Below are 18323 nucleotides of genomic sequence, written 5' to 3'. Positions count from 1 at the left end.
CTGAGTAAATATTACTTAAAAAGTAAATAGTACCTCAATAGTATTCTTAATAAAAATGACAATTATTGCCCAATTATCACGAATATTTATAACACCCCAAGGTCATCATGGATAAGGCATTCCAGTGCCATTATATCAAAATAACTTTTGTAGGCTTATCAGTGTCCTTGAGGTATTTTTAATATTCATGATAATGATGCACTTTATGATATTTACCAATTTAAACTTTAACTTAGAAATAACACAATTAGTTTTCCATAAATTATTTTCATGGTGGATAATAAGATGCCATGCACAACCTACCGTAACGCACTAATACCCATTACCCACCATATAACGCCTCTACAGTAATATAAATGTGTACAAAACACTACTCTTGTGAACTTAACAACGGACACTGTTTTAATCGTTTTTATAAAAGCGATTTTTTCCATTCTCGCCGAGTTGACAGCAACAAAGACATTAAATTGCCTTGACGGCCGCGTTCAATAAGGCCACATCCACACAACACTGGGTTGGCTGATATTACGAAAGTACCCGGATGGACCCGTGGGGAAACTACGTCATTGTTCACCGCCGGACGCTCTTTGGATTTTAGAATGGATGAACTCATTTAAATTAATAATAAATTTACAGGTATGTGCATTATATGAGTTAAATATCACATATGGTTGCTGCAGGGGATTTTTGGAAAGCGCGTGTTGTATGGTTGCGTTTATTGCGTTGCACAAAATTGAAAACACCGGGTTTCGTAATGGGTCTTTTGGCGGCGTTGCCTTCTCGGCCAAGGCACCGGTAATTTTTAAATACCGTGCCCCTCCTTTCTACCTGTTTTCGATTAAATTCGAACTGAGGGTAATTTAATTTATTACTGTTGTGTTTATGTTTGTGAAAGAGACACGCCACATATATCATCATCATCTTTATTCGCAGGCAGGCTTCTGGAAGTGCGTGACCATGTTCACGCCGCGTTCCATCTGTATTGTCACGTTTCGCCGTTACCATGGCGTTTGTAGCTAACGTTAACGTGCAACACCGCGGTCTTTAAATCGGCCTGAACTTCTCGCGCCAAACAAAAACCTGCCTAGCCAGTTAACTTTCACTGACAAGTATTTTGCATACATTTATTACCACTGCAAAAACATTTATACATAGTATTTTATGTATAAAGAACGTGCGGCAGAGGCCTATCTCGCACGCGAAGCCTTTAGCCGAGCACACCAGCTAACAGTTGGCGGACGTGCGGAGACGGTGTGTACTACAGGATCATTTCCTCGTGTAAAATCACACACGGAACCGCCACTGTAGTTGTTAAACTGTGTATTGAGTGTCACGACATAATCGAAGGTACACACATTTTTCTGAGGTTTTATTGTGGAATGTGTTGATATATGAGAGTTTCCTGTAAACTACTACTACCATGAAGTAGCCGAGGCCATGGGCCCATCCTGGCGCGCAGCTCAATAGATCAACAACACACCGGCCACTACACCGACACATATTAAGCTTATTCGATCAAATCTGGTTGACCGTTTACAAGGAAAGAAAGGCTTACATCTTTACATGTTGTTTTGCTTAATAAGAAACGACTAGTGTGTTTGGGGGTCAACATTCACTTGTATTTGTTGTACTTTCACTTTAGCGTGATGTCTCAGGCATTTAACTCGTTATCTTCTTTGATGCTGTATTGGTGGGTTTTTAGTTTTTCTTCACTGCATTTACTTGTTACCAAGTTACGCGACTAAATGTTTTTATGAAGGAATGTCGTTTTTAGGTTTACAGAAATATAACGTTAGACGTAAACTTTTGAATGGCAGGAATAAATACTATTTAATGTAGCGAAATGCAGTATTTTTTTATTATAAAAACTGATCGAGACTTAAACTGAGCCAAAAAGTTATTGCAAGCATATATTACATAGTAATACACATTTATTAAGTGGTTTAGTTGGCATATATTAGTGCTGTTTAGACTGGCCCTGTGCTGTAACATGAACATTGATTTATATTTTATTGTTCTGGCCTGTTAAAAAAATAAAATTGGAGTAGGACATTGTTTGATGAATATATTTGTTTGTTTAAACTATATATTTTATTAGAGTAAGGGAAGGTCAGAAGCAGTTTACACTATAGACATCTTTCTTTACCTTCGTGCTAGAGAGTTTTTGCTTTCCTCTCAGGTACCTGTTGCATTTGACACTTACTAGTTTAACCTGAACCTGTTCCTTTAAAACCACTTCACATGCCAATGACAAACCCGTCTGCCTTGTCAAAAATGATCGAGTTGACAGACATCTGTTTTTTTACCACAGAAAATGAATAATGACCATAGTTGACAAACCTCCAGAGAAACCTGACCTGGAGTCAGTGCGGTGCAAGCACTCCAGCTCCCTGACCCCTTTGTCCTCCAGAGACATGGAGAGCAGTAGTTCGAGCTGGGGTGTTGGCCCTTCTGCCACTGAGCTTTCAAGGGCCAAGACTGCCTGTATGGCCTCAACCATTGGAGTGACTTTGAATGGTAGTAATAACACCGCAATCCAAGTTGAAGGGCCCCGAGAGCAAGGCAAGTGCATTTTGTATCACCACTTTTAAAGTACAACAATAGGTTATGCTGTATTGTTTATGTAATATATGTCTCTTTTTGTTTTGTTTGTCGGGCCGTGTAGTGGTCATGACCAGTGGGGATGGCATTGCTCTTCCTCAGAAAGTCCTGTTTTCCCCAGAGCGGCTTTGCTTGAAATGGAACCAGTGCCATCGCGTTGGAGCAGGTCTCCATAACCTGGGCAATACATGTTTCCTAAACTCTACCCTTCAGTGTCTGACCTACACAGCTCCCCTTGCCAACTACATGCTGACCAGAGAGCATTCCAAAACATGTAAGTGTGCTAGATTTTGCAACATTGTATATACGCTTGGCATGCCTTTTCTCTAATGCTGTACATTCTTCCTCTTTACATGCAGGTCATGAGCCTGGGTTTTGCATGATGTGTACCATGCAAAATCACATCATCCAAGTATTCGCTAACTCTGGAAACGTCATTAAGCCTATCTGTGTGCTTAATGAGCTAAAACGTGAGTGCTCAGTTTAAGTTATAACATTTGCTTTGAAATCATGTGACAAAATTACTATTTACCCTGCTAAACCATTAATATAACACTCAAGTGCTACATGAATAGTGGGTACAACTGCTGATATGGTGCTACAACACTTTTAGTGCTAGATAAGAGTTGAGGGTTTTGACAAAATAATTATTAAGGTTAAACCTTGAAGTTTGTATAAAAACAAGTAGCACAGCCACAGTGATTTTAATTTAAGAGATAAGGAAGGGTTCAGGATGACCGTTATTTATAACATAGTCCACTGATCTTTTGTTCTTATCCTCAGGGATTGGAAAGCATTTCAGATTTGGAAGTCAAGAAGATGCCCATGAGTTCTTGAGGTACACAGTGGATGCTATGCAAAAGTCCTGCCTGCCTGGAAACAAGTGAGTTCCCACAATGCAGTTTTGTTTGCCAGTTTTCTAGCATTATAAGGCATGAAATAAGCCTTTCATCAATCATCAGTACATGAACTGTTATGACTGCATGCTTACATCCAGTCTAATACTGCATTATTGTCATTTATTGTCAGATTGGACAGGCAAACTCAGGCAACCACTTTTGTACATCAGATATTTGGGGGTTATCTGAGATCCAGAGGTAGGTCATCAGATTTTTGTTTGTTTTGATTTGGTTTAAGGTTAATCTTATTCTTTCTGAATAACATGTTGCAACTATTTTCTGTAAAAAGACACCTTTAAATTTGGTGTCTAGAAGTTTGATGAATTATATGTATGTTTTATAGAATTTGTACAATGATGCAATATTTAAACTATGCTCCAGATTCATCTGTTGGTGCAGAGATATTGCACATTTCTTTTTCAAGTCATCTGTATTTATACAGTGCTTTATACAATACAGATTGTGTCAAAGCAGCTTTACAGTGTTAAACAGGAAAAACGTGTGCTGATAATGCAAGAGCACAATATAAAACAGTCAGTTTATCAGTTAAAGTCAGTTCATTGTTGATTCAGTGATGTAATCTTCCAGCTCAGTTCAGTTCTCTTCCAATAGTGTCTGTGCAGTCAAGTCAACAGTGTTGCCAGTGGATCCAAAACTCCATCGGTGACAGAAATGGAGAAAACATACCTTGGTAGAAACCAGGCTCAGTCGAGGGGCCAGTTCTCTTCTGGCCAGATGAAACCAACATGGTGTGGTTAAATTCCAGGCTCCAACGCACATCAGATTGAGCAGAGGACTCCTCTGGTTCTCGTGGTCTTGTGCTGATGGCCGACGAGGTCTTCACAGGGGATCTGTCTCTAGGGTTCGTCTAGTTGACATGGTCTCCGCTGACTTTCAAGGCTGTAGAGGTCGTCTCTAGGTGCTGATCCACCATCTGGACTGGATACGGACTCTATCCAGGTGACTGCAGTGTCCATCTGATCTGCATACTGACTGGATCTGGGTGGCTAATGTGACCTCGGAAGAAGAATAAAACAGTCTAATATTCGCGTAGATGCCATTCTTCTTACGATGTAATGAGTACATTGGGTGTTATGGGAAGTGTTCCCGGTTCCGGTTGACCTAATAAATGCAGCCTAACAATGCTTTAATGGGTTTGAATTATAGAAATATGATAGTGTGAAAAAAGATAATGCGCATGCCAGGTTAAAGAGATGGGTCTTAAATGAGATTTAAACTTCTGAAGTGTGTCTGCCTCCTGAACAATGTTAGGTAGATTGTTCTAGAGTTTGGGCCCTAAATAGGAAAAGGATCTGCCGTCTGCAGTTTATTTTGATATTCTAGGTATTATTGAATGGCCAGAGTTTTAAGATTGCGGTGGAAGTGAAGGACTATAATGCAATAAGAGCTCATTTAAGGACTGAGGAGCTAAACCATTCAGGGCTTTATAAGTAATTAGCAAGATTTTCAAATGCATATGATGTTTAATAGGGAGCCAGTGAGTGCAGTGTTGAAAGAACTGGACTAATATGGTTGTACTTCCCGGTTCTAGTAAGAACTCTGCTGCTGCATTTTGGACCAGCTGGTGTTTATTAAGCATGTAGAGCAACCACCCAATAAAGCATTACAATAACCTTGAGGTCATGAAGGCGTTTTTTGCGTTTAACATTGAGAGCATAGGTCGTAATTTAGATATATTTTTAAGATGGAAAAATGCATTTTTACAAACATGCCTTTTAAAGGAAAGTTTGCTATCAAATAGCACACCAAGGATTCTAACTTTTGATGATCAATTGACAGCATTACCATCAAGTGTTAGACCGTGTTTTAGATTATTACATGCAGAGGTTTTTGGTCCGAATAATTAACACTTGTTTTTTCAGAATTTAATAGTGGAAAATTACTAGTCATCCAGTTTTTATTTCACTTATGTGTTCTGTTATTTTTGCTAATTTATATGTTTTGTTGGGCCGCAAAGAAATCTAGAGCTGAGTGTCATCAGCATAGCAGCAGAAGCTAACTAAATGTTTCCTGATGGTATCCCCCAAGGGTAGCGTGAAAGACAACGGTCCTAGTTAGAGGTCGACCAATGTATCGATTTGGCAATTAATCAGTACCATGCCAATAGCTTTTCTGGGTTGCGTCTGTTGCTGGAGTAGCTGAGAAGCTCCGCTGTCATTATACATGTCACTGATTTTTTTCGGCCGATTTTTCCGGAAGTGCGCCCGCGTGCACAGACTACATTGTAATCATTCGCTATCATGTCATTTGTGTGAAAGAGTATTTCGAAATCTGTGCGCAGGACACGGGCAGCCGTTCAGCACTGGAAGTGCAGAGCTACACGTCTGAGGGTGCTTTCACACCTGCCTCATTTAGTTCGGTTGAATCGTACCAGAGTTCGTTTCCCCCTTTGGTTCGATTGGGCAGGTGAGAAAGCAGCAATCGCACTCGGGTGCGCACCAAAAGCAGACCAAACAAGCATACCGAGACCTGCTTGAAGAGGTGGTCTCGGTACGCTTTCAAACGAACTCTGGAGCGGTTCGTTTGTGGTGAGAATGTGATCCGACCTTGAACAGACCCAACTGCAAAAAGTACTGATTATTTTTGGACTAAACCAGCTGCCGTAGTCAGCTGCGTTGTGCATTATGGGATGAGGAAGTGTTTGTTGACAGTTTGCACTTTAGCATGGCAGCTCGTGGACAAACTTGTAGTAGAGAGGAGGTGCGGAGTCTCATAGAAATTTGGTCAGATGACCATGAGCATGTCAGAGTTAAGAAGAATTAATGCACGCCTCCGCTTGAAGTTACGAGCGATTCCCGCTCGCCGTTTGCAGTGCATTAAAACATTGTTTTCAAGCCGCATCCGCGCTTCATTTTAGAAATTTATTTTTTACATATTGTGGTGTATACAAACAATGTAATAGATTATGGCCAGGGACAAAACCAGCCCACGCAGTCGTGTTGTCTCCATGTTGTTTGCTGGCTTTTCCTCTTATGTTAGAATTTTCCCGCACGTAAATTCTGACCAATCGAAAAGCAGTTTAGGAAATACGTCATGGCCAATGAGTGATGTAGATGTTGTCATGTGACTGCATCTTGGTTCGTTTCAACTGGTACGGACCAAAGCAATTAGTGTGGTGTGAAAAGGAACCAAAAAAGCTGAAAAATGCTACAATGTATAATTGTTTGCCCTTGGTTCGGACAAAATTAATCGAACTAGAGATGTGAAAGCACCCTGAGGCACAGATAGCAGGAAGCAAACAGCAGCTGGTGTACTGGCGCACAAATAAGAGCCTCTTTCCTGCGCGAGCGTACTGTACCTGTCCCTACACAAGCGAGGACAGTGAAGCGATGTCCAGCTCAACTTCTCGCGTGTTGGATGAGAAACGACTAAACTGTGATAAAACTGAAACTCAAGCCAATAGTTATTTATTTTTCATTGGCTCAAGTAAAAAAATATAGATGTGAATCTTTACCCTATATATATATATATATATATAATTAAAAACAATTTTTTTTTTTTTTGGACGAATGAAACGCTTTGCATCTTTGTTTTATTCGCACCAACATTATTTGATTTTAACATTTTCGAATTTATTCTCACTGGTAAAGCTTTTTTTAAACCACATTTTAAAACTAAAAACATATCCTAGTGAAAAAGATGAATTAGTGATGTTCAGAAGAGGATCTATGACTTTTGGAAGAACCTCTTTTAGCATCTTGGATGGTATAGGATCTAATATACATGTTGTTAGTTTAGGTGATTTAACAAGTTTCTATACTTCTTCCTGTCCTATAGCAGAGAACGAGCAGAATTGTTCCTCAGGGTGTACTGTCTGATGAAATACTTTAGCTGACAGCTGCATGGTTATTATTTTATTTCTAATAGTATCTTGGAAGTAAAGAAGTTCATAAAGTCATTACTGCACTGCTGTTGGGAAATGTCTGTGCCTGCAGATGCTTTATTTTTGTTAATTTAGCCACTGTATTGAATAAATACCTGGAATTGTGTTTTGCTTTCTTCTAAAAGAGTCGAAAAGTAAGCAGATCTAGCCGTTTTTAAAAGGGTCATTTGATGCAATTTCAATTTTCCCTTTCTCTTTGGAGTGTGAAGTTCTTGGTGCATAAAGAAGATCTGTAAAATTGCAAAGAAAAAAGTCTCAAATCCAAAGAGATATTCTTTATAAAAGATAAGTCAACCACGCCCTCCTAGAGGCTGGTTTAAACACACCCCCTCATGACTACATCACGATGTGGGAAGATTTGCATAATGCTGCCCAAATGTTCGCGCAAAGAAAGAAGGCGCAACTTTTATTCTCACTGTTGCCGCTGGCACCATGTTGTGGAGACATTGTGTGTTTCGTTGTGAAAGCGAAACTACTTTGTTTGGCCTTCCAAAAGAGGACAAAACTAAAAATCAGTGGATTAAGTTGTATTTACAGCACTGTTCCAGAACAGTTCAAACCAAATATTCTGATGTGTGCTGCACATTTTATGGAGGATGAGGACTGTTTCCTGAACCAGTAGCCTACCTTTGTCGGTGGCACAAAGGCTGTTTCTAAAAAGTGTGGCAAATCTCTACATTGAGAGTAAATCACTCGCATATGTGACTAAAACTTCTCTCTGGTGACTAAATGATGTCTAATATTAGCCAATGGCTAATACATTCTCAGATTTTACTCACCAGTGTTTGAGTTGGAGGCTAAGTATAAGTTTAGCACAGATATATTTTCAATCGCCGAACACTCTTTGACTGAGCGCTTCAGAGTTTTACTCTCTGTCAATAGGGCTGGGAATCAATTCCAAAAAGAATAGATTTCTCGATTCCGAGGCGTTGGGAATCGAGAGTTTGGAATCGATTTCATCAAGGGTAATCGACTCCTCATTCAGAGTCTTTTTCAGTTAAACAAAGCTTGCTATGGGAGTTTCTCAAACGGAAGGCTACATCCGACAAAGGCTGCACACATTTAAATTCACGAAGATAAACAAAGAAAACGAGCCGGTACTGATCATTTTAATTTTAGGATGTAGCCTTTCATTTCAGAAGCACAATTCACCTAAGCCATAATTACAACAGTTGTGAGATAAAATATAATTTTTTATGGTGGAACTGGCTTGTCCACAATTTTGAGGGCTGCATGACAGAATAGATCATGACGTCACTGAGGGTCTTGATCTTATTACCATCTAAAATAATTTTTTTTAAAAACATTTCTATTAGCCAATGATAATTATAAATAATACATCACGAGCATAGATCAGTGGCCGAGAGTGCATCTGATTGACAGATAAACCATGAGCTCTATCAGTCATTAATGTTCTGGTTATTTTGTTTCAGTGTACAGTTTGTTAAAATTGTGCAAAGTATACAAAGTAAACTTCATCAATCAGCTGAACTGTGCACATTTATTTTAGACACTTCATGTCTTATTTAATTCATGCGATAAAAGCATGTCCCTGCTGAGCTGGGCTATTTTCACGGGAATCGATTCCAAAAATTGTGGAATCGAACAGCCCTACCTGTCAAGCGATCTGTGATATTTTTCAGTTCATCTGGCGAACTCCGGTTTGAAGGCGCACGACTCGCGTTGCTTTCTCTCACATGCGCAAGTGGGTGGAACTGATGTGCAAACGGCAATCTCATTGGCTGATGCTCACTTTTTATCATCTTTGTTTTGATTTCAGCAAATCAGTTCCCGCGAACAGACACAACCTGATTATTATTCATGAATCCAGCAGCTCATTCATCCTTTGTGCATTTTTTTACTGTTCTTATTAGTAGAATTCGGATTATTATTATTATCATCTTATCAGTATTATTGTTCGTTTCCCATTTGTGGGATTTATTTTTATTTTTTTATACAGAAACACTGAATGACAAAGCACCACCACCAGTCTTAAATTCAGTTAAAATGTCTATGCATTCATACATGGTTACCAAGAAAATCATAATTACTAAAGTTCTATCATTAAATGGTACTTTATCCAGATATCATATTATATATTATATATATTAGGGGTGTAACGGTACGTGTATTCGTACCGGACCGTTTCGGTACAGGGATTTCGGTACGGTGCACGTGTGTACCGAATGCAATATTTTGTGTGCGTAATGATAGGTACATTTTCGTGTTTCCACACGAACATATTAAGTGGCGGAAGTCTCCGCGTTCAGCGCAAATCCCGCCCTGCAGCTGATTCTAATGCCGGAGCGTGGCGTTTCTGTGTTAGTTGCGTGACGGCTGCTTCGTTTTCTGTGTCTTTACACACCAGAAGCGTGCCTGACGCGGCGCTGGCACGCTGCTGCTACTGTAGGTGACATAGAGGGAGATTGCCGACAGACCAGGATTTTGTCTTCACGACAACAATATCTATACTTCATGTTGAGCATAAATATAAAGCCTACTGATAAAGGACACCGTCAACAGTATTGACGGCAAAATAGACTATGTTTGACAGGTGCAATATGCCAGTGTGTCACCGGCTTAATGTTTTCAAAAGGCATCACGCGAGTGTGAACATCACTACAACTAGGAAAAAAACGATTGTAATTCAAACGCAATTCCCGTCCGCATTTAAATAGACCTTTGCTCTTAATTCCGATCGGTCCAACGCAATAACGAAATCTGAGCAGGTCTAAAAACTAAAACTGTTGATGCTGCACTTTAAACTTTGGAAAAGTTATATATATTTTTTAAATATGAGCAGGCCTACAAGCTGGGATTGGTAATGCTGCACTGTAATCAGTTACTTATTTATATTTTTCATTATATTTTATTATATGATATTGGTTTGAGACCGAGAGTATTTTATTTAGTGGAGAACTTTGCAGTAGTATTTTATTTCTTATTCTTTTTTTTTATTTTATATATATTTTATTAAAAAGTAAACAAATTGTTAAAAAAAAGTTTATAGTAATAAACAACCTGCAGTTTAATGTTTGCATTTCTTTCCCTTACTGTACCGAAAATGAACCGAACCGTGACTTTAAAACTGAGGTATGTACCGAACCGTGATTGTTGTGTACCATTACACCCCTAATATATATATATATATATATATATATATATATATATATATATATATATAAGTATATATATTAGTATATAAGTCTGGTGAGTAAACTAAAAAATGTACTAGCCAATGGCGAATCAGTTGCCAAGGTGTCTGTAGAGGGTTGTATGGCTGTTCCAACTTTGCAAGGACATTCTGGTGCTTGACTCACAGCCTGTAAGTACGTTTTTTTATATTTAAAGAATTTGCCATTGACTATTCAAGCACGAGTTTTAAGCAGTGTAGAGTAGCGTTTGTTGTTTTTATTGGTTTAGTCTCATTGTGCTGGGAGACAGCACCACAGTATGGTAAGGGGTGTAACATTTATGTCACACGCTTGAGTCATTCGGCCAATCATAATGCATTGCATAGCTGGCCAATCAGTGAATACCTCGCTTTTTTAGATTGATGAGCTTTGTAAAAATCAACACATTTCAGAAAGACGGGGCATAGAGGAGCAACAATAATGTACATTATATGGCATTTTTTTTTGTTTTTTAACCTTAGACATCATAAACACATTGCATTACACCATATACACAAAATAATGTTCTTTTTAGCAACATCATATGACCACTTTAAGGCTTTTCTGTGTGTAGAAGAACTTTCCCTGCAATACAAAATACCTCTAGTTTTGTTTTCTTGCAGCTGCGCTCCATCTTCCGTGCTGCTCTCTTTAGGGAACACTGTGGTGTATGTTCATTACACCACAGTGTGTGACTGTTTTCATCAATCTTTTTTAAGGGTAAAGGAGCGACCGTGTCTAAAGTGCTAAAAAAGAGAGTCAATAGTTTCTGTTACACCATTAAGTTTTTCTGAGCTACTGGATATGCTGAGGAATTGAGACCAGTCTGGAAGATTATTTACAAAGCAGTCTTTCGTTGTATAAGGGATGGTTCTACCATATTTGTAACAAGGATTTGAATTTGCAGCTTTAGCTATATGGAGTATACACAAGACTAGATAATGATCTGAGATCGTGTTATGTGATGACATTACATCTAAAGTATGATTATGATAATGAGTAGGTCCTGACATGTTTAATCCCAAAAGAGTTTATAATGTCTATATAATGTTTTTTTTTCTTTTCACAGTCAAATGTTTGAATTGCAAAGCAGTCTCGGATACTTTTGACCCATACCTGGATATTTCATTGGAGATAAAGGTGACTGAAAGGTTTCTTAACAAATTTATCTTACAGTTGAAGCAAGTCAATTTTGGCACAGTTACAATAGTGAATTTTTTTTTTATGTTTATTTGCAGACGGCTCAGACACTCAGTAAGGCATTTGAGCAATTTGTTAAGCCTGAGCAACTTGATGGGGATAATGCGTATAAATGCTCCAAGTAAGTTTTCTGTACATATTAACACCACATCATTATATTACCCAAATTCAATTTTTGCATGCGCAGTTACCATGTATTTGAATTCATGCATTGCCCACTCTTGACAAGGGCCTTCTTTCAGTTGTAATCTATTTTATGACTTGTTTTTTTCATAATGGGATAGTGCCTTTAGAGACCAAATAATTTGTTCATGTGGAATTGTTTTTATTTTTATATTTTCTCTTTCACTCAAGGTTATAGTAATTTTCTTTTGTCTTGGCAGATGTAAGAAAATGGTTACCGCATCAAAGAGATTCACCATTCATCGCAGTTCTAATGTTCTCACCATCTCACTGAAGCGGTTTACCAACTTTAATGGAGGAAAAATTACAAAGGTACACTGCATAAAGGTCATAACTGTAAATGTATTAAAAGCATAAAAATGCCATCAGTTAATGCTTTAATTTGGCAGCCTTAAATATGATAATTTTTGATACTTCACAGGATGTGAGATACACAGAGTATCTAGATCTGCGCCCATTCATGTCTCAGTCTCATGGGGAGCCACAAATCTATGCTCTATATGCTGTGCTAGTTCATTCTGGCTTCAGTTGCCATGCTGGACACTATTACTGCTACATTAAGGTAAGTCATCAAGTACAGACCTGCATCCTCTTTTATCATGTGCTTACAACATAACATATGTATAAATAATACAATCCTCTATTTCAGGCTAGTAATGGCCAGTGGTATCAGATGAATGACTCCTCAGTATCTCTCAGCGATATCAGAACAGTGCTTAATCAGCAGGCTTACTTGCTGTTCTACATCAGGTAAAGGTCTTAATTCACTTCCCGTGACATAGATGGATAATTCGTGTTTCTGGGGTTAAGGGTGAGTCTCATCAGTAAAACGCTTATTTTAATTCAGGTCACCTGATGCAAAAAATGGAAGTGATTTTAGCCAGATGAATCATACTCCAGGCCAGTCGTCTCCTCGACCATCTATTCCAATCAAGATGAATGGGCCTCAGTACACCTCCACATCTTTCATTGGCCCTCAGCTGCCTCCTCATATGCTGAAGGTACTGCAAGGCAACAACACAATCAAACAAATTACAATGGTTTAGAAAATTAGCCCTAAAGCTAAGCTAGGTTTGCGTCTCTTCACCTGGTTACTCTTTGTTTTTTATAGAACTCGTCATACATAAATGGGAATGGTTCTTCAAAGGAATACCATGGTGGTTCCAAACCCAACAGAAGTTTATGTGGTGCAACCAAATTAGGCTCTGCCCTATCTCATACATCCTCTTCTGCATCCGCATGCTCTTCTACTTCACTTGTTCGTCCCATGGGTATTCCTGACTCATCCAAGAGGCCTAAGTTGACTTTTCTCATTGGTCAGGGCAAGCCAGTGAAACCTACTCAAACCCATTCAGGCCCTAACTGCTCTTTATCCTCAGCATCTCACCCACAGCCCACATCTTCCAGCACCTCAGTGTCTAACTCAGGCTTCCCGCAGGTCAATGGAACCCAAACTGGAGCTTCTTTCTTGGTTCCTTATGGTCAGGAGTCATCTGAGGAATCAGACCAAGAGGCTGGAGCCTTGGACAATGGATCAGTTAAGACTTATCATGCTCCCAAGATAGCCAATAGGAATAGGTTACAGGATGACACCCAGTCCCACAGCTCCAGTTCACTGCCTCATCTTCCCCCGAAGACAAATGGATCTAATGGCTTTTCAGAAATACATGTGCGTGAAAATGGATCAGGACCTGCCCACAAATCCCAGAATGGCCTTCCCAAAGCCAATGGTTTTAATCATGCTGAAAAGGTAAAACATTTTATTTTTATTTTAAACATTTGAGGCTTGTATATTACTTATAAAGAAACACACACATACACACACACACACACACATATATATAATAATTTTTTAATATTTTGCTAAAAAAATATTTTTTTATTTTTTCAGGTTGTGGGTGCACCACATTCTTCATCACAGATTGCTAATCCGCCTAATAGTTCAGACTCACAATTCAATTTAAAGTCTGGATACAGTGAGTCAAGGTAGGATGCTCAAACACAACGTTTTTTTTTTTTTTTTTTTTTACTGTCATTTGATGTCTTCATGAATATCCATCCAAGTGTTTGTTTTAGAAATATTTACTATTATAGTGTATATGAATACTTTGAATTAGCTTTTATTTTTGTTATCAGTTCTCATTTTAATTGTAGGGTTTTTTAAATGTTTGTGTAGTTTTTACTTATGTTTTAGCAATTTTAGTACTTCAATTTAAGCAGTTTTTTCTGGTAGTTGCCAAGGCAGCATTTCTAATTTGTTTTTCATCTTAAATTAGTATTTGTTTTTTTTAAATTCATCTATTCAACAGCTCTAAACCAACAAGTTCTGATGGCCAGCCATGTTTCTCGCCTTCTAGAAAAAGGATGAACCCCTCTTCAGACTCTTCATCTCAGTCTGCTTCAGAGGTACAGTCTACATCTTCATCGAAGGCCTCATTGGTCTCAAAGACTATGAACACTGACCTTCATGCCCAGACAGCTTCAAAAGCTGAGTCGTTTCAGAGCCATGACACCCATGCAGTGGCTGGCATGTCTGATTTTCAGGGCAACAACGGTCATGTTGGTGATGGTCACACAAGTTCACGCAGGTTAAAGGAGGAGTTCAGGTGCAGTGAAGGAGAAAGCAAAGAGTCAGAGCAATCACACTTAGACAAGTTTGGCTCTGGAGATGGACAGAGTGAGGACCGGAATAGGGTTTTAGAGCAGCCACACTTTTCTTCAACCGTGAAAGACAGGGACCGATACAAGCACTATAGGGAATACAACGAAAGAAGCCGGAGCCGCTATGGTCATAGCTATCGAGAAAGTCGTCCATTTAGAGAACGTTCTACTAGTAGAGACCGGCATCACCGAGATCGTGATAGGGAGAGACACTGGGACAGATTCTCACACCACCGTCGAGAGCACTACCATTCCCAAAGAAGACCCAGAGAGGAACGTGACCGGAGTAGGGATAGGAGATTTGTGAGTGATGCTTATCGTCCTTCTGGATTCCATAACCGGGATGGATATTCCAGTCACAGCCATCGTGGGGTGGACGGTGGCTATGGAAGAACGCCTCATACAGTGAATGGTTCTAAAGTGAGACCCCCTTCTCCACATTCTATCAGCCCACTGCACGGACATTACAAGCGGAAACGCAGTCCATCGGCTAATGCAAGACAAAGCTCTGATGAGTGCAGAGTGAAGACATTCAAAAAGAAAAAGAGAAACAAAGAAAAGCACAGGTGAGTCATTTTTTTAGTAGCATACTTTGCTACTGCTTTATTTTTGCTCTGGATTTAAAGATTTATTCAAACATCAAATGCACTAATAATAATAATAATGAATAATAATAAAATATGTAAAGCATAAAGGAAATTCTTGCAAAGAAAATTTTAAGTGATCTTATAATTTCTTATCTTAAAAATATTAAAACAACTTAACTGCATTTTAATATTTGAAGCTTTGACAATTTTGTTTGTCACTGACCATTTAATATTTGACTGGGTGAGAATTTAAAACCATTAGACAAAAAAAAAATTATTAAAAGACTAGCTGATCATTGTGACTTTCCACTTCTAGGCACTCAGAGAAGGACCAATCTGAGGGCAATGAGGACAGCAGCTCCAAGAGACATAAGAAGAAGAAAAAGAAAAAGAAGAGGAGAGAGGATGAGGAAAGGCCTCACACTAGGAGAGATGTCACTCCGAGGCAGGAAGAGCATGATTCTAGAGCTAGGAATGGTGCAGAGAGAGGAAGTCAGCACCACATCTCTGAGTCTCTTCACGATGTCCACCGAGACCATATGGAGGACCAGAAACAGCTCAGTGGACACAAAGGTGCTTAATTGTTAATAGCTTACATCGTTGCAAATCATTTGAATTTTGTGGCAGTACGTCATAAATAGAAGGAGGCAACAGTTTACTGTTGGGGATTTGTCATCTTGCACTGCATCACTAATTATAATGGGTTCTATAGTATTTTGTTGTGCCATGTGTAGACACGTTGTTAGGCTTTTTCTTTTTAAACAGTGCAAAGTGGAAGCAAAGAATGCTTCAGGCAGTAGCGTACTTTCGTTTTGCACATTTTTACTCGTTTAGGAGATCACTTTTCACACTTATATCAAATGGGAAAAATAATATTTTTAACATTTTAAAATTTGCATCGTGGAAATATTGTCATGGCAGCTAAGCACATTTCCCCCCAAAATTATCATTAGAATAACTTTTTTTCCAATATGCACTTCCAAATGCAATTTAAATATGTATACATATGAAATAATATGGAAACATTTACAGTTTGCATTATTTTGCAGTAATGATAATTGGATGTTGACTTTTTGATTTAAAATATTGAAATTTAAATTAAATGTACAAATAACCCAGGCTGTCTCTTTCAATCATGTGAAAAAATTTGTTTGTATTTCATATACAAGATATAAAAAGGGCCTTTTGAGTGATATGGTTTATCTTTGTGCCTTTTAACATTGGATGGGTCAAAGCTTAGTAGTCTCCTTCAGATAGCAGTGCTAACTCTGAAATGTTCCAGTAAACTGATGTTATGATACATAATACATTAAATTGGTTAATCTGATTTGCCATTAATTGACAAAATTTTTCTCTCTCTCCAGCTAATGGCCTGAGCTGTTACAGTGGAAATGAACTTGATCTTTGTCATACAAGGATGGAGAAAGACATGAAATGCAAACATTTTGACAACTTTACCACTGTCAGCAGCACAAAGACACTCTCAAATGGAGATGTGAACTGTGTCTTTCACAGAACCCTATCAGATGTTGAAGTGAGTAGGGTCTCTCTACACTTTATAACTTGACCACAAAAATACAGGAATCTAAACTTAAGGAGCCACATTTTTCAGAAAAACGTTATATTTAAAACGTTGAAGTTAAATATTTGTAAAATAATATATGTAATTAAAAATAAACTACATTCTTTTGTAGTTAAAAAAAACATTATAGTTGTTGTGGTTGCACAACTCTGACTGATCTCTGGTTTTCACAGGAAGCCACACATCCTCTTCTAAAGGGAAAGTGATTTCTTGCTCACACCTAAGGTAAGAAATGTAGTTTTATTTATTTAATTTTAAACATAATAAGCTCAGCTCTAATTGTCTCGTTCCCTCTCTCTTTATTTGAAGACTCTGAAAGCCACCCATGCAAGCATGTGAAAGACTAAATCCACAGCTACAGTTCCTGACCTGGTGCTTAACGTTTAGAACATACTGTATTTTTACCACAAGATGAATTTTAAAGTCGCATTATTTTGTCTTTTTGTTTTTCTTTATTTTTAAGTCTATGGATTTTTTTAGTACACTGTACATAAATGAAGTTTGATTATGAAAAAAAATTATATTCTATAAAGTTAATATATGCGATTAAAACAAAAGCCTGGAGCTTAACATCAGAATTGCTGCTCAGACATACAGACTCAGGATTTTCTCACTTGTGAAGATGAGACGAGCGCTCCCTTTAAGGAATCAAACCTGGGAAAGACAAGAACATTTATATGCTGCATCGGCAGAGAAAGACTGCTTGTCTCTAGGCTTCAAGTTATGATGTCACCATTTTCACACATGGGTTGAGAAAACTGTCTCAAAGGAGCAGCCTTTGCTAATGCTACACGTGCACTTACGTCACAGTTAACCTGGACACACTTGAGGACATAAGATGTTTGCTTTGCTGTCTCTTTAGCATCTCATTGTATTACTCTCTATCTGAAATTCCTCAATCAGACCTTTCTAGAATGCAAGTTCATTGCATCTTTTTTGTTTTTAATTCTCGCTGTTTATTTTTCTTGAATCAATTTGATTTTAGTCAAGATAAAACTGTGAATTTAAGTTGAACTGTATTATCAGTTGTTTGTTTTTGGTCCTGTATCAGGAGGTTCAATAGAGACACTCAGTAAAGTCACTTGTAATGTAGACCATGGTCTCTGAACATTTGTCATTTTTTTGTTCTTCAGCAAAAAGAAAGAGACATGAAAATGGTTATATTCACCTTCATTTTACTGTAGCATGTCAAAGTAAATGTATACAGTGTACAATATGATGAGTGAGAGGAAACGGCCTTAATGTCTGAAATTGTAATATTTTCTCTCACTATGTTTACAGTGTTTTGTTGGAGTGAATGAACGTATGTGATGATGGGACGTGTTTGGTTTTGTAAAGTGTGGGGTTTCCTTTTTACATATAAAGAATGACATGTGAGATATGTTTTTTGAAAAATATCTTAATTGATGTCAAGGTGTAGTATTGTTTTTTAAAGCCATTATCTCCGCAATAGGAACCCAAACATAGCTTAAGAAAGACTTCAATTTAATGTGCTTCTGCCCTATACACCAGCAAATCAGAATATAATTGTAA

The 18323-nt window shown here is 38.2% G+C and overlaps 1 protein-coding gene across 1 annotated transcript; it reads left to right on the top strand.

The window, feature by feature from the left end:
• The first annotated feature begins 486 nt into the window (after window positions 1–486).
• On the top strand, window positions 487–18317 carry LOC132121390 (ubiquitin carboxyl-terminal hydrolase 42-like). Its single transcript, XM_059530729.1, has 19 exons — window positions 487–636; window positions 2312–2562; window positions 2666–2875; window positions 2961–3071; window positions 3385–3484; window positions 3631–3698; window positions 11647–11717; window positions 11816–11898; window positions 12161–12272; window positions 12382–12522; window positions 12610–12710; window positions 12808–12961; window positions 13072–13710; window positions 13852–13946; window positions 14270–15187; window positions 15525–15781; window positions 16573–16742; window positions 16964–17015; window positions 17100–18317. Exons 2-18 carry the CDS (start codon window positions 2322–2324, stop codon window positions 16994–16996), a joined length of 3504 nt encoding a protein of 1167 aa, XP_059386712.1. The 5' UTR covers window positions 487–636; window positions 2312–2321; the 3' UTR covers window positions 16997–17015; window positions 17100–18317.
• Window positions 18318–18323: the final 6 nt, after the last annotated feature.

This window comes from Carassius carassius, chromosome 39 (assembly GCF_963082965.1).
Source record: "Carassius carassius chromosome 39, fCarCar2.1, whole genome shotgun sequence".
In the NCBI taxonomy this organism is placed as follows: domain Eukaryota; kingdom Metazoa; phylum Chordata; class Actinopteri; order Cypriniformes; family Cyprinidae; genus Carassius; species Carassius carassius.
This window is presented reverse-complemented; position numbering and strand designations above follow the sequence as displayed.